The sequence below is a fragment of the Lolium perenne genome, chromosome 1 (assembly GCF_019359855.2).
Source record: "Lolium perenne isolate Kyuss_39 chromosome 1, Kyuss_2.0, whole genome shotgun sequence".
In the NCBI taxonomy this organism is placed as follows: domain Eukaryota; kingdom Viridiplantae; phylum Streptophyta; class Magnoliopsida; order Poales; family Poaceae; genus Lolium; species Lolium perenne.
The window spans coordinates 71,745,208-71,767,177 of NC_067244.2; the positions used below are offsets into that span (position 1 = coordinate 71,745,208).

A 21,970-nucleotide genomic window follows, 5' to 3' on the forward strand; every position below is an offset into this window, starting at 1 on the left:
AGTATGACGTATAAGCTCCAAACCGCGAGGAAGCCTCGGGGCAGCCTAGTATCAGTCTAGGCTTTGTATGAAGCTAGTGCGCAGAAAACTTGTAGTTCAAGGCATAGTCCACTATCCAAGTTGCAATCTAGTGTAATATGAAGCTTTAAGTGGGAGTTCAACTTAACAGTCTCCACGACATACCGGTATATAAAATAATGTTCTGGAAACTTATTGATGATATGTGCCAATGAGAGTTTGTGGGGGATTGCTGGAATTTTGGGCATTTGGCCTTTGGCCATGGCCCATTATCAAATTCTGAAACTCACATGGCCCATTCCAAAAATAAGTGGCAGCACTAGTGGGGGCTGAAGTTTAGTCCCACATTGCTAGTTGGAAGAGAGTTGGAGTGGTATATAAGGTGGGATGTTCTAGTCCTAGTAAGTGAGTGAGAAGAGAGAGAGCCCTCGCGCACTCCTCCTCCTTCGCCGCCCGCCTCGCCATGCCTCGCCTCGCCTCAACACGTCCCGACGCGCCGCGGGTTGCCGGAATCTCGCCGAGCTTATCTTTTTGATGTTTGGGAAATTAATTGTGTAATCAATTTTGAGTCATTAATGGACGCGTTACTCAGCCGTTTTTCCTTCCGGTTTTTGTGGATCGTGGCTGTACCGACTCGGACGTGGGCTGCGCCCCACGACCTTCCCGAACCGCACTACATAAGACCCTTCGCAACCCTAGCCGCCATTACGAGACGCATACGCGACTACCTGTTTCCAGTTCATTGCGCCGCTGCCTTAGTCTTCCTCATCCCATCCGTCGGCGTGCACCGACTGCCGGGACAGTAGGCCTCCGGAACCCTGCCTCTCGTGAACCTGTACGGGTGGGGGGCAATCAGGTTTTTGGGGAGTGCTCCGGCGCGACTACTGGCATCATGATACGTCTCCAACGTATCTATAATTTCTTATGTTCCATGCTAGTTTTATGACAATACCTACATGTTTTATTCACACTTTATAATGTTTTTATGCATTTTCTGGAACTAACCTATTAACAAGATGCCACGGTGCCAGTTCCTGTTTTCTGTTGTTTTTTATTTCAGAAAAGTTGGTTTACAAATATTCTCGGAATTGGATGAAACAAAAGCCCACGACCCTATTTTCCACGGAGTGTTCCAGAAGACCGAAGAAGAGTCGAGGAAGGCCAGCAGGGGGCCATCCCATAGGGCGGCGCGGGGGGCCCCACTGCCGCGCCGACATGTGGGGAGGGAGCCCCCTGGCTCCCCCGACGCTGCCCTTCGCCTATTTATTCCTTCGTCTCCGAAAACCCTAGCACCGAGAGCCAAAATACCAGAACAGTTCTAGAGACGCCGCCGCCGTCAACCCTAACTCGGGGGGTTCAGAAGATCTCCTCCGGCACCCTGCCGGAGAGGGGAATCATCACCGGAGGGCTCTACATCACCATTCCCGCCTCCGGACTGATGCGTGAGTAGTTCATCCTTGAACTACGGGTCCATAGCAGTAGCTAGATGGTTGTCTTCTCCTATTGTGCCATCATGTTTAGATCTTGTGAGCTGCATATCATGATCAAGATCATCTATTTATAATGCTACATGTTGTGTTTGTTGGGATCCGATGAATATGGAATACTATGTCAAATTGATTATAGATCTATCTTATATGTGTTGTTTATGATCTTGCATGCTCTCCGTTGCTAGAAGAGGCTCTGGCCAAGTTGATACTTGTAACTCCAAGAGGGGGTATTTATGCTAGATAGTGGGTTCATGTCTCCATTGAATCTGGGGGAGTGACAGCAACCCCTAAGGTTGTGGATGTGCTGTTGCCACTAGGGATAAAACATCAATGCTTTGTCTAAGAAAATTTGTATTATTTACATTACGCACAATACTTAATGCAATTGTCTGTTGCTTGCAACTTAATACCAAAAGGGGTGCGGATGCTAACCCGAAGGTGGATTTTTTAGGCATAGATGCATGCTGGATGGCGGTCTATGTTCTTTGTCGTAATGCCCTAAGTAAATCTCATAGTAGTCATCATGATATGTATGTGTATTGTTATGCCCTCTCTATTTGTCAATTGCCCAACTGTAATTTGTTTACCCAACATGTTATTTATCTTATTGGAGAGACATCACCAGTGAACTGTGGACCCCGGTCCATTCTTTTACATCTGAAATACAACCTACTGCAATCATTGTTCTCTTTTGTTTTCTGCAAGCAAACATAATTTTCCACACCATACGTTTAATCCTTTGTTTTCAGCAAGCCGGTGAGATTGATAACCTCACTGTTAAGTTGGGGTAAAGTAGTTTGATTGTGTTGTGCAGGTTCCACGTTGGCACCGGAATCCCTGGTGTTGCGCCGCACTACACTCCTTCACCAACAACCTTCACGTGATCTTCATCTCCTACTGGTTCGATAACCTTGGTTTCTTATTGAGGGAAAACTCGCTGCTGTACTCATCATACCTTCCTCTTGGGGTTCCCAACGGACGTGTGCTTTACCGTCACAAGCACATCACGACGTCGTCATCGGACGACGAGTTCCTCCACACCGACAACTTCTTCCCGGACCTCAGCGACTTCTTCGGCAACCTCAACATGGGCGACAACGACGCTGCTTGCGAAGTATGTGATTTGGTCGTCTCTCTTTCAGTTTCTGTTAGAGTTTCTTCTTCTAGTTTATGTGGTAGATGCGATCGGTTTTTTTGTCTAGATGTGATCTGTTCATCTACCTTACTAGTCTGCACGATTAGTTTATCTGTTATTTTTATAGTCATGATTTATCAATTACTTGTACGGATTACTTCATATGGATATTTGCTATATTCCCAACATCTCCATCCGCGCTGCCTCCCCATCTGCCATGGTCGGCTGGAAACCGCTGGTCAGCTCGACTATGGCAACTGCCGATGCCCAGTGGAGCTTGCCGATCGTGCTGCTCGTGTTGGTTACCTCCTCCACCAATACAAAAGGTACGAGCCCTCCTATTCTCTTACTATATCCGCACGTCCTGCCTCAAATCTCCAAATCTTTCGCCTCCCTCCAGTCGGCGCCAGGAGGTCGCTGTGCCCGTGCTTTACGGCGATGGTACCGTGTACGTGTTCCTGCATAGCACGCACGACGGCGACGCCAACGCCCAAGCCCGTTGAACCATAAAAGTTGCTGCTATTTACTATAGTCTTCATCCAATTCTTGTGATTTGCGCGCTTTACAGGACTTGGAGATACTAGGCCTAGAGAAATCCATCGACTTGTTGAATCTCATCCAGAAGGTTCACCCTTCTGCCTTTGGGTGTGGTTAATGAGAATGGAACTGCACGTTTTTTGCGCTTTGTAGGATCGATTTGCTTGTGCCTGTGTTGTGTGTACTGTATCTGGCATGATTATGCTGAAACGTATGCCTTGATATCTTGGTACTTCCCTGTAACATGTAGAGATTCCATGAACTTGTTGTTCCATCTTATTCTGCATCCAGGTGGTCACTCTCTGAAATACTCAATTCAAATCTACTTTGCCTTTGATTCACTAAAACTTGTGCTTCATGCATTATAGCAGCAGTACAATCTTTGTTTTCTCGCTTGGTTCTTGCTAATAATGGAACCTACAAGGATTTCACGAATCAAATATAAGGACCTAAAGGACAAGTTAAATGCCACCTATGTAGAGCTTCTAGATTCGCTGCAGTTATGCTTAGGGAAAATGTTGTAGACCAACACTCGAGTTTCATTTATATCGGTAGCTCCATGTTTATAGTAGGTAAAAGACCATTCGACACACTAGACTTGCCTTCACTATTTTCAAAGTTTTTTCGGAATGACTAACTTCAAAAACCTTTCGTATCTGAAGCAACATGGGGGAATGCACTCTAAGTTGAAATGCCAATATTATGTTGTAACTCATGATTTTCCTATGTAATATATGCAGGTTTCAATCTCAATTCAATCCATCATTTTACATCGAGTTCATGTAGGACACGTTGGAGTAGGAGATGCTCTTTTCAAAACCAACACTACAGGTAGTTATTTGTTCAAAAAAATGGCTTTTATTTTCTGTTTGAGTGCCTTTTCACTACTTTTTCTCTCTTGCTAGGTTGTCATCTGAAGTTATCGCTTATTATTATTACCCAGTTTGAGCCACTACAGGTTACACTCCACAATACCCATTTTTTATGTTTGATACTTAAATTCTTGATGATTTGTTTTTGCTTCCTCTGAAAACTGATATTGCTCATCCGTAAATTATGAGGTTTGTTTAACTGCTTCAATCAATTTATTGTGTTGGCACATCAGCCTTCATGGTTCATTAAGTACACAGTAACTTCAGTGTTCTGACTATAAGACATCATGCTAAAAGAAAGTACCTCCCATGTCAGTTAAGGATGATTTAAATGGTGATAATCTGATATAATATTTAACAGGGCCATTCACTGGTTAAACTTCTCTGCCAGTTATTCATCTTTATTAATATCTATGTTGTTAGCGGTGCCAGGCCTATAATTTTTCTTATTTGGAATTAACCAGCTTTCTTCCTCATTATGCTCTTCTGTTACGAGGAAGCCTTTATTTTGGCTCACCTGAAAGCACATGATCCAGCATATATTAGGGCATCCAAGAAGAATGTCAAATTGATCAAAACATGTTATGTTGAGGTTAGCTCAGTAGAAGTGTCCACTGTGGACTAAAACTAAAAAAGAAATACTTTATCTAACAAGTAAAGATGATATGTACAGTACTGAAATATGGTCTCAAGCTACAAACATAGCGCTTCCACAATTATATCTCCCAATTGAACCATGTTAGTAACCCATAGAAGACGACTAAAGTGATATTATTGCTGTCTTCTTGATACCGCACCATTTATTTGACTAGATATTCGCTTTCATGCTAACGGCCTAAGATTTCCATTTCTAAAATCCTCTCTTCTAATGATCCTGACATTCTGTGGTAGTCACTGAAATTGCGTCTCCATTGAAAATATGATTTTATTCCATTAAAACACCTTGGATCCATCCAGACCGTATTACTTTTTATTATGTCGCAAGACAACATTTCTTTTTCTAAAGCAATTATTTGTTGAGAATGATGCACTGGGCTCCATGTTTATTCAGAACATATTTCTGCAACTATTAAACCTTTAGTACTTATGTAGATGGCACCCACTAACCGTATGAATAAGAGGATGTATGCGGACTTGACAAAAACCGCACGGACACCTAGGTTAGTTTAACTTACCTTCACATCATTCAAAAAAAAGTACTTGCCATCTTACACTGTCCACTATCTCTACTATATTAAATGACTAGAGGTGGTGGGATGGTTGGTACGTCCTCCTAATCCTAGATGTTACGTCCTCTCCTGCGCTCTCCCGCACGAAAAAAAACCGCTCCCAATGTCCCGCACCGCCGCACGCCTTATAACGCTAAAAAACCGGGGAAAAAACCCGAAAATCCGGATCCACCCGCTCCCAGTCTTCACTCCAAGATCCAACCGAGCCTCTATGGCCGTCCGCCGCCTCCGTCCCCTCCTCAACCTCTCGCTGCGCCGACCAACTCAGCCCCGTGAACCCCAGCTACATCGCGCAGCACCACCGGCACCACCCGATGGCCTGGCGCCAGTGGCGGAGCTTGGGAGAAAGTGCAAGGGGGCGAAATGCAAAATATGAGGATTTGGGGGGCAAAAGTCTAAGTTTTTTTTTCTTCCAAGCTGCTCCAAAACAGGACCCCTTCATAGTTTGCTAAAAAGCTGGGGGCGGTGCCCCCCCCCCCCACCCCCCCGGCTTACACTAAGCTACGCCCCTGCCTGGCGCTGCCGCCTTATTCCCCGCCTCGACTCCGACCAAATCCCCCGGTGCCCGCCTCACAACCACCGGTCTGCATCGTGCTGCTCGAATACGCTTCCTTCTACTTGTTGAGGAGGTAATAAACATATGTATATTCATTGGTCCTCAAGACTTGTGCTGTTAGAAGCATGGAAGCACATATCAGATCATCTTTTTTAAACTTAAGATATCATCTCATCTCACAGAGTACTTTCTGATTTGTGGACAAACTTGTCTGACAGAGAAGCTTACATGCTCAATAGGACCTACAACATAAATTCGAAATTAGAGATTGTAGTACACAATGGTACGCGAACAACTGAGTACACTGACAGATACATCACCCTTAATTGTCTGAGGCTTATGCTTACTAGATCAATTCTAGAATAGTTTTTCTTGATAAATTTGCTGCGATTTTTAGAAAGTACTCACTAGAGAGTATGTTTTCTTGAAAACCATCTCTCCCTCACATTCGATTTTTCAATTTTTCTTTTTTTCTTTTCAACTCCGTTTTAGTGCCTTTTCACTAATTATTATTTCTCTGTTGGTAGGTTACCATCTGAAGCTGCCTTTGATCACTCAATCCGAGCCAATATACAGGTTACACTCCAAAAAAAAAAACAGACCACATTTTTCTACCATCAGGAAGGGCTCACTTCCGATGTGTATTCTTTCAACCACAGTCTTTGATGTTTGACATTTTCATTTTCCCAAATAGACATATTGCAGAGTCAGACAAGCTTATGAATTGGTGTTTTCCTTTTTTTCTTCCAGATTCCGAACTGAAACTTCTTGATAATATATACATGTCCTTTATGACATAATTTTATTCAACCATTATTAAAAAAATACACCAATTCTTATTTTGTGCATACAAATGGTATTTCGATTAGGTCCATCAAGTAGATATGACTGTTTAATATTGTTGTCATATTATCATTGCTTATTTTCTATCTACACATTCATCCTATTATAATTGGAGATCACCTTATTGTTTGGTGAGATTTCTCTGTGTGCCACTCAGATTACAAAAACAGATATGAGCCCTTTGCCTCTTTCATAGATGAACTACAACGTGCCAGTCTTTATCTTGTATAGATGGTTATTGTACTGGGGTTGCTCAATATTAGGTTCAAGAAAGATAGGTTATTGTACCAAGTTACTTACGATTAGATTTATTTGATCATCTGACAGGGTTCAATAGCATTTTGAGTAGGCTATCACATTATCGAACCAACTTGGATGCGAAATTGCAATTTCTTCAAGGAATCTGATATGATATAAGAATCTTGAATCTGCAAAATTCACCAGTGAAGCATCGAACCTGTGACTGTGAGCATACTCTGGCCTCTTTGTATTATTTGCTTACCTTCTTGAGGACATTGTACAAGATGACATACTTTAATATCTCTTTGTGGTCTTGTTTTAATGTGGTTTTGGTGTGTTCCCCCGTCCCAGTCATAAGCCCGAGGACTATCTTAAGTCTGCTTGGTATCATGTTTTAGGATGGCTTCCCAATATGAGAAAAGATGGTTTACATCCATGATATTATCTGATTGCCTCCTAGAGCTTGTCGATTCATCATTTATAGTTCTATTTAGTTTTTAATGTTACATAAGAAACTCTGAAGTTTTCATACATTTTATCAAATATGTGCATACGCAGTCACTGTGCTTAATTCATTACCAAAATCCGGTTATGTCTTTCTGGTTTATACTCTTGTTGTTAATTGCAAATAATAAAATTACTGCACCATTTTGGCTACTATAGAGGATTAATATCATATTTTTGTGAACTGCTATACCACCATCTGTGAGCTGATCAAGTGTTTTTGATGGATCATCTTCGTCATCCATGCCTGAAGAAAACAAGAACTGATCAAGCGTACATGCATTTAAGAACTGGCATTGTTCTTTTCTTACAGGTGGAGGCGGTGGTTCTGGAGGGGTACATCTTAGCATCGCGAGGGCACTTGGCAGATATACATCACAATGTAAAGGTGTGCAACCTTCTGCTCAGATCCATTTCGTTGAGCTGGGTGACTAGGTAATTGAGATTTGCGTATTCATTACACCTCCAGTTAAGTATCAAAGTGCATACGTAACTGGGGTACACCTAAGTATATCTCATATAGAATTTTTGATGGCCATCTATTTTGCTTGCTGCATACACACAAGTTCTCATGTTGTATGTATGTCATATAGGTCTTACTTGAAATAATTCGAAATTGCCTGATGTGTTCTGGACGATGCATACCTTCAAACAGTTGGATGTGTTAAGAATGACTCCCTTGCTGCCATGTCAGTTATGAATGATCAAAATATAGTCTAATCTAATATTTAACAGGACCATTTATTGGTTAAACTGCTCTGCCACCTATTCTTCTTTATTATGTTGTCCGGTGCCAGGCCTCCAAACTTTCAGTTTAGATGTCAAGTGCTCCAATGAACAAAGCGAGAAATTAAAGTACAAGAATCTATTTATGTTTTATTTTGTGTGAACTTGTCCCATATAGGAATTTAAGAACAAGAGTGTCGTAGTGTTGCAGATATCTCGACTGTCTTGGGTGTAAATTTCTTACTGAAAACAGACAAATGGTCATGTATAGATTGGTAGCTGATCCATCACACAATTTTGTAAATTGCTATTTTTTTTTTTGGGATCAACTTGCTATATCTCTAGGTGTGTGTAATACTCGCCATCTTGTCTCATTGTCATGTCATCGTTCTTTTCTCTTGAAGTGGTTTGAACCAATTAGTTCATTGCTTAGGTAACTACGATTTTGATCACAATATGAAATTGATCTATTTTGCCGTCTTCATACACATGAGTGATTTCATGTTCGAAATTTTCAGCTTCCTGAATTTTCTATCATTATTTGTAGGTCCTCCTGCTAAGAAGCCATGGGGAACTCCTAAAGAAAAACAGTCATCAGTGAAAAGGGAAGGTAAAATATTTTACATTCCGTGTGCTGTTATTTGTTACAGGCATCTTATATTACAAGCTTTTGTGTGACAAAATGTCATGCAAGCTTCTAAAATGTTTGTGCATGATATCCTGATACCAATTCAGAGCAAACTAGATCATGGAAAAAAATTCTTCTTTGATGACATAGTACAAATGGTTTTACGAAAAAAGAAACTCTACATGTTTGTTAGCAGTCTAGGTTGGGTCCACTTCAGCCTCATAAATTGCAAGTATACCATTGGCAAACCTTTGCTAACCTCTGCGTATTTGTGTGTGAATGTAAAGTTAATGGGTGGACACATGTTGCTTAGTGAGTGATTACCTGCAAAGTATAGCAATACGAATACCTTTGCTAACCTCTGCTTATTCTCCTTGTTTAGCGTCGTCAGTAGTCAGAAGCACCCTGGAGAAATTTAATTTACTAGGTAACTTAATCATAGCGGCCATAGTATACACATGGAACATTTAAGAATGATTGGCATTGGTATTGATATACTAGACGCCAATAGTTATGATTTCAGAAACAGACTGAAAGATGGGCATAAATAATCATCTAACCCGCAAGCTTAATTGTTTTGGTGCTGCCATGCTATATTGTTGTTATGTTCACTAAAATGGAGCTGAGAATTCTAAATAGTGTTTTCCTATTTAGGAAAAACTTTTTCTTTGTCTAGCATATGCCTGTAAGTATGCCACAAATAAATTAGTGAAAACTGATAAATTATTTGTAGTGGAATGAGTGATGCAAACATGCAATATTAGTTGTCCAAGAAAAACTCTCTAGATTTGTTACATGTTTCCATATGGACATTTGTGTTACATGTTTCCATTTGTCATGCAGCCAATGGTTCGAAGAGAGTGCATCAAAATGCTATCCTTCTTAGCATCGTCAGACACGTGTAGGTCGAGGGCTAAACGATACGCTGAAACCTTGGCATCCATTGCGACTCTTGGGCATTCCTACATGCCGCATTCCCCATCCATGAAACACACACTTCATGCTTTTGATGATGAATGACTTCATGGAGGAAATATCACGTATGCGGCTGGAGTATGCTAGCTGTGTTGGTAAGTGATGCCCTTACACCAAGCCATTGCTGTGAAATTTTAGGTGTCTTTCCTAACTTAAACCGTTGTTTTCTACAGCCACTATCCACCATGAAGAAGAGAAGATGATGCTGGAACTGTTAATCGCCGCTTCACAAGAGCCCAACTAAGGAGAATGAGCGCTCAACGGTGTGACAATACGCGCTGAAGAAGTTATAGTGGTGGTGTTAAGTGTTGTGTTAAATGATACTCTCCTTTGATTCATATTAATTGACTCAACTTTATCTAGATATGGATGTAGATATATTTGTTAACTAGATACATCTAGATCTTGACAAAGTTGAGTCAATTAATATGAATCGGAGGGAGTAGATGATCATCTATCTCTCGTAAGATGATCATCTCTCTATCATAAGCTTAGTACTAAGAATCAGGAATATTGTTTAGGCATGATGTATGGATGTGTTATCGTGTCTCCTACCTATGATTGGAGCATAGGAATGATATGAAAGCTAAGTAGTGGTGACATCAATTTGTTTTTCCTTCTGTGTTTTCTACTTGGAATAATTGCACATGGCATTTTACCAAACTTTACATGTAACATGGTACATGGTTTTATCTGATCACGGGACAACGATGAATTATAGAATTACCTGGCATTGTGCTATAGTCCTATTTAAAATGATATTGACAATTGTATGAGAATTAAGCTCAATACTATCTACAAGAATTATAGTGTTCCTTTGATAAGTTAGTATTGCATGTGTTATATGCTAATCTTCCTCCTGGTTATTTTTTCCTCCATTTCTTCACAATTTTTTTTAGTTTCACTGTTAAATGTGCTCTCTTTTTAGTGTAAATTTGAATCAACATGTGAAGGAACTCATAAGATCTTGTAACATTTTTTTTTCTATTTTCTATGCATGCTGAATATGAGTTATAGGTTTATCTTTATGTATGTTCACTGAACCAAACTCAAATGCAGCAGCATGTGTTGTGATATGATGTGATGAGGAAACTTCTAGAAAACATCGTGTCAACGCACGAGCATTCAACTAGTAATTTAATAATAATCTGTAGCATTGTGATGTGTTCTTAACTGTGTGCACGCTTGCATAGAGCCTCTGCGTCTGTACCATATTTAGCAAAAAGAAAAACTCTGATTTGCATAGTCTATGGATCAAAACAAGATCCGTTATGGAGTGAAGCAAAATCAGGTTGATCTGGACATACTGGTGAGATAGTCTGGCCGGTCCACGTATCGCCGTTGCCGAACCTGATACATGATACAGTACATGTTTGTAACCGGACGTCTTGTGATTTCTGCTGCGGCAAGGACAACAAATTAAACCGATTGATCTGATTGGTGATCACAACCAAAAAGAACGTTCTCGTATCTGTACGTGAATCAAGCACTTAATTAGTAATATACGCGATCACGTTGATCGAGTAGTGTCCGACAAGGATGAGATAACCTATAGTACTACGCCGTTACATGCGAACTCCGAGTCGTCTGGGAAGACCGAACATCTCACGGCTCCTCCAGCGACCTGCCGGTGACTATATAAGGCAGACAGGGCCACGCCGCCACGGCAGAGCAATAGCAAACCACCTGACACAACTCACGAACCGCGATCGTAGTACAGACATAAGTTGATCGATACCTCGAATCGCCGGCAGCGAAGATGTCGTCGCCGGAATCGGATATCATGGAGGAGTACGTGGAGACGGTGAAGGAGCGGAAGGTGGAGGAGAAGCTCAAGGACGTGAACCTGGACAAGTGGCTCCCCATCACGTCGTCGCGCACCGCCAAGTGGTACTACTCGGCCTTCCACAACGTCACGGCCATGGTGGGCGCCGGTGTGCTCGGCCTCCCGTTCGCCATGTCTCAGCTGGGCTGGGGCCCCGGCGTCGTGGTGATCGTGTCGTCGTTTGGGATCACGCTGTACACGCTGTGGCAGATGGTCGAGATGCACGAGATGGTCCCCGGGAAGCGGTTCGACCGGTACCACGAGCTCGGGCAGCACGCGTTCGGCGACAAGCTGGGTCTCTGGATCATCGTGCCTCAGCAGCTCATCGTCGACGTGAGCACCGACATCGTCTACATGGTCACGGGCGGCCAGTCGCTCAAGAAGTTCCATGACCTCGTCTGCAACGGCCACTGCAAGGACATCAGGCTCACCTACTTCATCATGATCTTCGGCTCCGTCCACTTCCTCCTGGCCCAGATGCCCAATTTCAACTCCATCTCCGGCGTGTCCGCCGCTGCTGCCGTCATGTCCATCTGCTACTCCATGGTCGCCTTCTTCGCGTCGGTGTTGAAGGGGCACCCGGTTGGGGCTGCCGCCGTCGACTACGGGCTCAGGGCCACGTCCACGGCAGGGCAGGTGTTCGGCGTGCTCAACGCTCTCGGCGCTGTCGCGTTCGCCTTCGCCGGCCACAACGTGGTACTCGAGATCCAGGCCACCATCCCATCTACCCCGGAGCAGCCATCGAAGAAGCCCATGTGGCGTGGCGTGGTCGTCGCCTACACCATCGTCGCGCTCTGCTATTTCACCGTCGCCTTTGGCGGCTACTACGCCTTCGGCAGCTCCGTCAACCCCAACGTCCTCATCACGCTCGACAAGCCGCGCTGGCTCATCGCCGCCGCTAACCTCATGGTCGTCATCCACGTCATCGGCAGCTACCAGGTCTACGCCATGCCCGTCTACGACATGATGGAGACCGTGCTCGTCAAGAAGCTCAAGTTCGCCCCCGGCCTCCCTCTCCGCATCACCGCCCGCTCCGCCTACGTCGCCCTCACCATGTTCACCGGCATGACCTTCCCCTTCTTCGACGGCCTGCTCGGATTCTTCGGAGGCTTCGCCTTCGCGCCCACCACCTACTTCATTCCATGCATCATCTGGCTCATGCTTCGCAAGCCCGCACGATACAGCGCCACCTGGTTCATCAACTGGGTATTCATCGTCATCGGAGTCCTGCTCACGCTGCTCACTCCCATCGGTGGATTGCGCCAAATCATCCTTGATGCCAAGACTTTCAAGTTCTACTCTTAAGCTGCAACACAAGACATGAAGAATACAAACGATGCATGCTCCTATAGTCTTATACTAGTGGATAATTGTTTTGTACTCATTTTCTACAGTTCCTAATAATTCCTTTGTACATATTTACATTTTGTTAAATTATAAGTTTATATTGTTTTAAGGATATGTATTGCTATGAAAGAAACATAGGCGGGGGCAGGGCTAGGGTGGAAACCCTAGCAGCCGCCGCCATCTACCTTGTCCTCGTCGTCTTCTCTACCACCTACTTCATTCCATGCATCTACGACTAGGAATCGACGGGGCCCCGCCTTCTCTAGTTGCCACTCCGGCGGCTGGAGGAGGTGGGGACCATGGACCAAGGGTCTCTAAAGTTAGATTTAAGTCAACTCACATCATCATTATGGTGGCTATGATGACATTTTGCGGGAAAATAATAAGGTATACCCGCCTCCTCTTCCACCTCATCAGCGACGATCTCATCGGTGGCGTTGAGGAGCACGAGGAATTGTCTGGTCGCGCGCTTTCATGGAGTGGTGGATCTCATCCAGTCTACCTGTGTGATAGGTTTGGTGTGTTACAAGCTTCAAATCAATTGAAGGATCCAACGGTGACGACTTCAGCTCTAGGGCATTGGTTCCTAGGGGCACGTTCATGAAGACTTCCCTGCTGTCATGAACAATGTAAGGCCAAGTCCTGTAAGGGAGTGGCGACAGCGACGCATCGGCGGCTCGCTCCGCCGGCAGTAGTGGTCGTTTGGTGGTCCAAGGATCTTGGTGTAATTTTCATTATGTTTGGGTGCTTTGTACTTCTTGTGAACTCATGGAATAGATTTGGATCTTCTTCGCAAAAAAAAATGTATTAATACTTCTCCCTTTCAAATATATATGGCATATTTTGTTTCTTTAAGACATGGCATTGATCAAGCACTATTTTGCTGATATGTAATTGATGTGATACAAAATCATAATCCAGCATGTACTTTTGAAACGTTCAAGTCACATGCATAACCATAAGCTATTAACAAAGTAGTGCTTGGTGAAACCCCTGTCTTGTGGCGAAAGAAGCACACAATATTTTTTCTTCGTTTTCCATTTAGGTAACCAACTGTTTGCTTATAGGCAGTGGCAGAGCTTGGCAATCATCATAAATGGGCTAAAAGATTTAAATAAGAGTTGAGGGTGGCGATTTAATCGTACTCTGTCTCATAATATAAGATGTTATTACAACCAATATAGAAGGTAATATATGCCAAAAGAATAAACATATTTGTAGTATTGTGAAGTCTTTGAGTAGGGGTGTGTGGATGGCCCTCCTTGGCCCCACTGCCTATGTATGGCTATTTCTCATTGAAGATTATGTAACAAAGTTAAACACAACACAATTCAGCAATTTCTTCCAGATTCATGTCAGAATCGAAGTATCTGCTCTTAATTGTAAGTGTTTCATCTATGCCAAGCAAATGTTGAATACTACTTCGTATCCCTTATAAAAAAAACCAAGTTTTTGAGGACATCAATATAGTCTTCGGTATGATACTTTGACTGTCAATTTGTATCTAAACAAGTAAGTATGTCAAAATAATCCATACTATAATCATAACATATTTTAGTAGTTGACACTACACGTTTTTTCCCCTTAAAGATGGTCAAACTTCAACTCTTTTACCAGTATAAATTTCAGTCTGACGGTAGTAGGTTTTCTGGATCGTCGTGGCAATTGTGAACGGAGCCGCTTGTTTATCAACAAAAGTTCTCATGAAGATCTTATACTTTCAGCTACATCGGTCAAAACTAAATTAAACAATATGTAGCTGATCTTCTTTTGGTCTCCGGGTCATAATCGCAGACATCTAAAGGTGTATATGATGCCCCCCATAGGGGCTCTCACAGCGTTTTGGATTTTGAGCCGTCAGATCGAGCTGATGTGGCGCGATCTCGGCCGGCCGTTCGTCCAGGGCAGCGAGGCCCTCCCGCAGACCCGCATTTTATCCACGGGTCAGCCGGAAGCCCGCCCGGCCCGGCGTCGCTAGCGCTCCACCAATCCTTCGCACGCCTCCTCCTCTCCCAAATCCCCAATCCCGTCGCTCGGTTCCTCCTCCCCAATCCCAGGCCTCGCACGGCGCCCCATTCCCCGACGCTCCTCTCCATCGGCGGCATCCTCTGCTTCGCGCCGCCACCCCGTCGTCATCGCTAGGGCCGCCTCCCCTTCCCGCCCCTTCCTTCCTCAGCCGCGCGTCGTCGTCCCCACCCCGACGCTCGCCGTCATAGCCTTCTTCGTCGAGTCAGCGCTCGAGGACGCGGAGCAGAAGCCCTCCACAGGGGCACTCTTTTGCTTTCCATTGTCTGCCTAATCACCTTACTCCATCCTTGACCAGGAGAAGCACAAGACACCGCCTCTTCTCCCCCACCATACCCCAACAATATGCCCCCAATCCCATGTTGTTCCTCGTTTTTTCACCGTCGGCTGGATGCCTAGGAGGAAGGAGGACTGGTGGCCTGGCTTCAACGGGATTAGAAGGAGGCGGATTTTGGCATGGCCCGTACAATCGCCAAGATGGCGCCGATCGCCGGAGTTGCTGTTCGTTCTATCTCCCCAGGTGAGCTCTTCCTTCTCGTTCCTTCCTCCCAATTTCAGTTCCTCTTCCCATAGAGAAGAAGGAGGCTCTGCCAAGCCATGGACTTGCTGCCACCAACCCTCACCGGCCTCCTCCCTCCTCTCCCTACACCCTCGTGAGCTTTCCCTTTTTTATTTTGATTTACTCTCATGGTCACCTCCCTTTCAGTTTGTTGCCTGCCAACTGTTTGTTGTTATGCCCGTGCAAGTTGTCTTTTCATATATTTGTTGGTATACCCATGTAGGCCTGTATACTCCTAGTCATGTTGAAGATTGAGGGTTTGTGTAGCTTCTAGGCCAAGAAGCCGAGAGGGGTTTTCTTCTTTGAGTCGCCGGAACCAAGCGACAACGTGCTGCAGACTTTCTGGTCTTCTATACAAGAGAAATCAAATGAATATGTTTAGTTTCTAAACTTTTCTTCATTTTTAAATAGAACTGCTTACTTAGACGCCGATATATTTCTTTACATGAATCGGCACTATGCTCTTATGCTTTTAGTTATACATATTTTTTTTGTTGGTCAGGTTTTCAAGTTTCAACCATTCTTACTTTGAAATGATTCTTTAGTTAGTTATAAATATAGAAAATTTGATGCCTGGTATACATATTTTTTATGGTATATTGTGTCAGTTAAGGGATCTCTTATTTTTCTTGGTGTGCTACATAGGTATATGTAGATTTACTTTGTTCCAGTGCCTGCTTTTGATCACAGGAAACTAAAAAGACAAAAGATACTTCACATGCAACATCTTATACTATTTGAAGTTATTTTGCAGACATCGTTAGATATTTTTATTCGCTGTTCTGTTTAGATAAATAACCAATTAAATGATTTAATATACTTTTTTGTTTTTTGAACTGGGTAAAGAAAGTACGTTGCACTTTCTTATAGTCTATTGGCTGGCACTGCAAATTTTTTTGTCTTCTAGAGCGACATAGAACGTGATATGCTTCTTTAACTGTACATGTTGTCTATATTTTGCCTCTTTAACACCCTCTTTTTCTATCGATCCTCAGATGGTTCAGCTTCAAAAGCACCAAAAATTTATGTCAATACATGGGTGAGTGGAGATACTGCATATAATACTCATTTTCCCATCTTTATACAGCGATGTACCTGTAGCAACTGTCATTTTACTCTCCCACTTAGAAGGACTTCTCTGTATTTTGTCGACCCTTCCGGTCTTATGGTGACTTTTTTTTTTCCTGAAGCACTTCTTATGTCTTGCCTACGTTTGAAGTGTTGGAGTTCTTAAATTCTTGATGAAGAGGATTTTGGAGGTACGTGCCACCGGTGCTCGTGGCGCTTAATTAACTGCAGCAGCAGAACTTGGATTATTAATGGTATGCAATCTAGCTTGGTTACAAAGCCTCTTAATTCCTGGTCCTATGTTTCAAAGCACAGTGCTTAAATTTTGATTAGTGTGAGTGGCTGAATTCTTGTGGTCGTGCATAATGCAGCTGAAGTTTTTGAAATATGGTGGAAAAATTATTTGTATTTTTATCGATGTAGTTTATTACTGCTCAATTGGACATGTGAATTCAGACGGATTACCCCCACAAGGAACAGGCACAGTTCGTTTAATTACTTTACTATGAACCAGCTTCCATGGGCACGTTTTGATTCATTTCTTTGTTCACTTGCTCCTCTACTTTCACCTAGAATTGCTAGCACATCTCTTTTTGTGAGGAAAGCTTTTAGAATTATCCTTTTTATGCTATACGATTCAATGTTCAGTTTGCATTGCCAATCGTCTATATAAATGACCTTGCAACTTCTCTACATCAATTTTCATTAGAAAGATACCCTTAGCTTTCCTGTTTAGGATCTTTCATTTCTTTTTTGCATTTTGCATTTCAATCTTTGCTACATTTAACCTTAATAAAAGAGAAGGGAAACTCATGAGAAAACCTCACTATAAATTTCTCATTAGATAATATTCTTTATTCAGCAGATGAACCCTCTGTTTCAGAAAGCTATGGTTGGCTTCCTTTTGCATGAACAACATTCACTATCTTTTTCCATGCATCTATCTGCTCATGATTGTATATTCCAGGGACATGAGGAAACCTATTCAGCAATGGTTTGTTAGCTAAGCATCTAAATTCGCGCTAGAAAGCTAACGGAAACTTGCTGAATGTCCATCAGGTGTGAAAATCAAAAGAACCTCTACATAACATAATTTATAGTGGTATAATATAGAGGGGAGCTCATGGAGCCACCTGGTAAATCGGAATTTACCGATTGTAGGTCTCGCTTCCAAGTTCCAACAGAGGAGAGCTCATGTGATTTGACAATGCCCAAAAACGTTTTAACATTTTCCACATGATTTTTACTGCATAAAGTTTAAATCGGCGCGAACTTCACGGGATCGTGCGCCAAGGCGCACATCTATCTCTATGACATTCTTTACAAGCAGTTTATTGCATATTTTTGAATTCAGATTGTATCTGAACCCGCAAGCAATATGTCCATGCTTTTGAACCAGCAAGATGTTGTTAGTGTTGCTTTTGGACCTGAAGCTTGCTCTGTAATCTGTAGTAATAAGGCATTGCCAAATTTAGCACTGCTTTTACTGTAGAGTTTTTCTTAACCTGGCTATCAAATTTCAGTGTGTTTCTGTAAGTAACAATTAACAGTAGTAGTACCACTGTGTAAGTCACCATATTCTGTTGTAGGATTACTGTTCTTAGACCATCATTTTATCCATGCATCGGATCTTGGCTTTAAGCGGTTTCAGTCACAGAGTACTCGAAGCCAAGATCCGATGCGGATATTTGTGGTGGCCTGAAGATCCCCGTTGCAATAAAAACCACATCCTGTGGAAGTAAAGAATCTGATCAAATCACCGTTTCAATTCTTTTAGTAGCCTTTCATAGTTTTAAGAAACTCTTCCAGTTGGAAAAGCAAATGTTAAGTAAATGAACTGGGACAGTTTTCTATAGCAAACATTATGGGACCAAGTGCCAGATTTTACAGTACAAGTCAACCAATTTAATAAGTATGCAGCTCAAAACTTCATAACTGTTGCTTTTGTATCTTCTGTAATCCTTCATTGTGCATGCCAGATATTCTCTTTTGTTATTTTTATCGGATGGTTCTGTTGTATTGTGCATGCCAGATTATTTGTTATGTATGCCCGAGGTGATGAGAAAAAAAATCCAAGTAGGATGCATGGGAAATGAATTTATTCGTGTGCTTTGTTGTCTACATACTAATTCGTTTATTTCTGAAATTTAGCTCTGTTTTGTGACCTGTCCATGCATGGTATCATCGATAATATATGAGTAAACTCTAGGGAAAATATGTTTGTGTTGGATTGTTTTGAAGCTCATGTTTCTGTTAATTTTGTGAACATTCAGACTTTTGTCCGATGTTATATCTGAATGTGTTTATTTCATAAGGTCTTGCTATTTTCTGAAATCATTTGTCAGATTTGAAGTCAGTGGTCTAATTTCATATATGTTTATTGAAGAGAGACAAGTAAACAGAGCCAAGGAGAGATGCCACCGATTCGCACGTGTTGGAGCATTTCTCGGATGGCTTGACTATGAAGTCCACATTGTAGTGATTTTCCCTTCATGTATTATTGAAAATTGACCTTAGTGAATTGTAGCTTTGCAGATGTGCTTACCAAATCTGCAACAGGTAATGAATTTTACTTGGCATATAGATTCTGCTTATAGTAAGTATTCTCCTCATGATTTTCTTAGTATTTGACATGAAGTTCATGTTGAAAGAACTAAAGTGGTGATTTTAAATCCCTTCAAAAAGTGGTGATTTTAAAGCATAAGCTTTAATTTTCATCTGATGCACTCAAACTGTGTTTGGTTCTCTACATAGTTGTCGAAGCATATGAGGGGTGTGGTTATATATATAAGAAATTGATAGCATAGTTTATAGTTTTTTGCTTCTATTGTTTGTTCTTTTTATTTGAGGTAATCTCTCCCTTTCCTCTCCTTGTTTTGTCATGCTAGGTCTCCTAGGTCAGAGCCACGGTGCAGGAGCTCAGGTTTCGGTGGAGAGATGATACAGTGATGAGAAGATGTGCCCAGCAGCTAGCTATAGTGGAGAATTGATTCGTTCGATCTCCTCACCCCTGGCCTTCTACAGAGAAGGTGAGAAGGTGTTACTCTATATTCTCCTCAGCCGGCCAACTGCTACCTAATCTTAGAACGATGGGGTTGGGCTCGGTTGAATTGTAGCACACAATTGGTGCTGCTACAGTGTATGGTAATTAGGACAGGCTATTTATATGCATCAAGTAGCTGGTACATGGATCCCAACAATTGAATTCCTAGCTTCGCCAAACGAGATGATATAAATATTGATCTCGGTTCTAAAATTTATATTGGGAACAAATTAATTTTACAAGGAAGTTTCCATCACATATTATCTATATAGATTCTTCTGAATTCAATTATTATGATTCCTGATTTGGTGTCCATTTTCCTCGCGACTAGCTTTTCTCATAATTGTTATCCTATGAAAATTAAGATTTTAGTGAACCGTGTGGTCTTATTCAGGCGCTCTTGCTAACCCGCTGTTCCCTACCAAGGAAGCTCTCGGGAGGATTGGTCGTGGTGCCACTTGGATTCCTACTTTTTAAGTTCCTATTTTTTTTATCTTAAGTTCGTATTAGATGGTGTTTCTCACATCTACCATATAGTGTCTGTTATTCTGCAAGTACTCTGTACACATAAATATCAGCAGACACAACCAGCCTCTTGATATGAATTGCTCTGATGAGCATCTTATGTGGCGGATAAGACTCACTACAGTAGTACATTTCTACTACATTATTGGTATGGTATATAAGTTCAATTGAATGCTCCTTTCTAGGCCTTAACGACAACAATCAAATACCTGCAAAATAGTTTTTCCATATGTGCATTTCAATGATTAATATATTCAGGCGCTCTCGCGAACCTGCTGTTCCCTTCCAGTATTCCCTGTAGAAAGAAGATTGTAGAGCTTTCTTGTAAATCTTAACAATTAAAGCCATTTGCTATATAAATGTAGAGAGCATATTTATTACTGCAACAGGAATACTATACTGCTAACCTCTTGGTTTTAGCTGCATAAGGTGTGAACTCATTTTAGTCCTCAAATACATGCTCTTATAAAGAAAACAATCAGTTTATAGCCTGCCAATTTCTGACTCTGTTTGATTTCTTAGCTGACACTCGTGTACGAAGTCGGTGCCCTACCGACAAAGGTGGTACAACTCTCACCAGATGACCTTAGAGACGAGAGCACAATAACATACTGGAAGATATGACGCTAGAAGCACACAAATAAGGTGAACATCAGGCAGCCCTTGTTTTCTGAGCTCTATGCATACTCTGATTTACCTACGTGATTTGCCTTTTGCTCAGCTACTTAACGGGTTTTCTCTTGTGTTTTCTTTATTTATGTCTGTTTTATAGTGCTGCATAGTACTATTGCCCAGCCATTTATAATCTGACCACATGCAGAACTCGCAATGCGGCCTAACCTACAGAGACTATCATTTTTTTCAATTGGATTTGATTGGACAAATCTAATGTTTTCTTTTTTTCGTGTGCATGTTCTAACTGATAAACTTGGAACAGCTAACCTGGTGCAAGCTGTGATTCCATGACCCATCCCCACTGTTACCCTGTTCCTGGAATTGGCAAGGTCAGCCCTGTTTTACGCGCGATTTAGAATTGGTAAGGAATTTTCCCTGGAATGTATCCATCATTATGATTTTGTTTCTGGATTGCAGGTGTTTTTGAAGTATGCAGTCGCTTTCCTGCAGTCCTACACGCCTACCGACTCATACAAGACATATGATATGTTGTGTTCTTTTGCTCCGCTTCGTCAACTAATAATTTTTGAAATGGATAATTATTCAATTTTTATTTAGTACTTGCTGATGTTTCCAAATGTATATAAAATAAATATTGACACAATCTTTACGGGTTCGTGCGCCAAGGCGCACATCAAAATCTAGTAGTTTTGAAAACAGGACCGGTGACCGAAGCGGTGAGGCTATCGGTTCAAGTTTTTACCGATCGGACCACTGGTTCACCGGTTTGTTGTCTAGTTTTTTAAGATATAGAGTAGTATATTTTTACTTATAAATAGTGCAGTAAATAAATAATCATGTATACAAATATATTTTAGACTTTCAATTTGGCATAATAATCCACAAAGTAGTCAACAACTTGCAAACTTTGCCATATCTAGGGCCAAGCACCAAACTCAGGCATATATTTTTTCTCACAAAGTAATGCTTCTACCAGTTGGACCGACGATTCAATAGTTCCGGTTTTCTCCCGAAACCACCGGTTGAGCCGCAGTTCGTCTGGTCTTTACTGGGCAAGGTGCGCGAGCGGTCTAGTGCGCCTAAAAGACTGGTGGAGGCCCTGGTTCCGGTTTCTTTCGGTTCAACCGGCTGTCCTGTCTGGGTTTTTAAAACTATGATCGCAGGGTATGTTCAACATCCATGATACTCG

General features: G+C 42.1%; 1 protein-coding gene and 3 long non-coding RNA genes across 22 annotated transcripts; all 4 read left to right on the forward strand.

Annotated features, from left to right (window-relative positions):
• Window positions 1-3,027: 3,027 nt before the first annotated feature.
• On the forward strand, window positions 3,028-6,538 carry LOC127344346 (uncharacterized). 2 transcript variants are annotated; one of them, XR_007877997.2, is made up of 4 exons: window positions 3,028-3,268; window positions 3,921-4,011; window positions 4,086-4,138; window positions 6,365-6,538. It is a non-coding gene; the product is annotated as an uncharacterized lncRNA (long non-coding RNA). The 2 variants fall into 2 exon arrangements; XR_007877940.2 differs by having other exon boundaries at window positions 3,028-4,011.
• Window positions 6,539-8,337: 1,799 nt separating this feature from the next.
• On the forward strand, window positions 8,338-10,359 carry LOC127344409 (uncharacterized). Its single transcript, XR_007878031.1, has 3 exons — window positions 8,338-8,760; window positions 9,622-9,848; window positions 9,927-10,359. It is a non-coding gene; the product is annotated as an uncharacterized lncRNA (long non-coding RNA).
• Window positions 10,360-11,447: 1,088 nt separating this feature from the next.
• On the forward strand, window positions 11,448-12,883 carry LOC127344464 (lysine histidine transporter 2-like). The gene has a single exon (XM_051370786.1). It carries the CDS (start codon window positions 11,513-11,515, stop codon window positions 12,881-12,883), a length of 1,371 nt encoding a protein of 456 aa, XP_051226746.1. The 5' UTR covers window positions 11,448-11,512.
• Window positions 12,884-14,903: 2,020 nt separating this feature from the next.
• Window positions 14,904-21,467, forward strand: LOC127296891 (uncharacterized). Of its 18 annotated transcripts, none has more exons than XR_007848775.2 (7): window positions 14,904-15,885; window positions 16,505-16,548; window positions 16,700-16,831; window positions 17,440-19,606; window positions 20,668-20,790; window positions 21,083-21,149; window positions 21,238-21,467. It is a non-coding gene; the product is annotated as an uncharacterized lncRNA (long non-coding RNA). The 18 variants fall into 18 exon arrangements; XR_007848784.2 differs by having other exon boundaries at window positions 16,729-16,831; XR_007848788.2 differs by having other exon boundaries at window positions 16,737-16,831.
• Window positions 21,468-21,970: the final 503 nt, after the last annotated feature.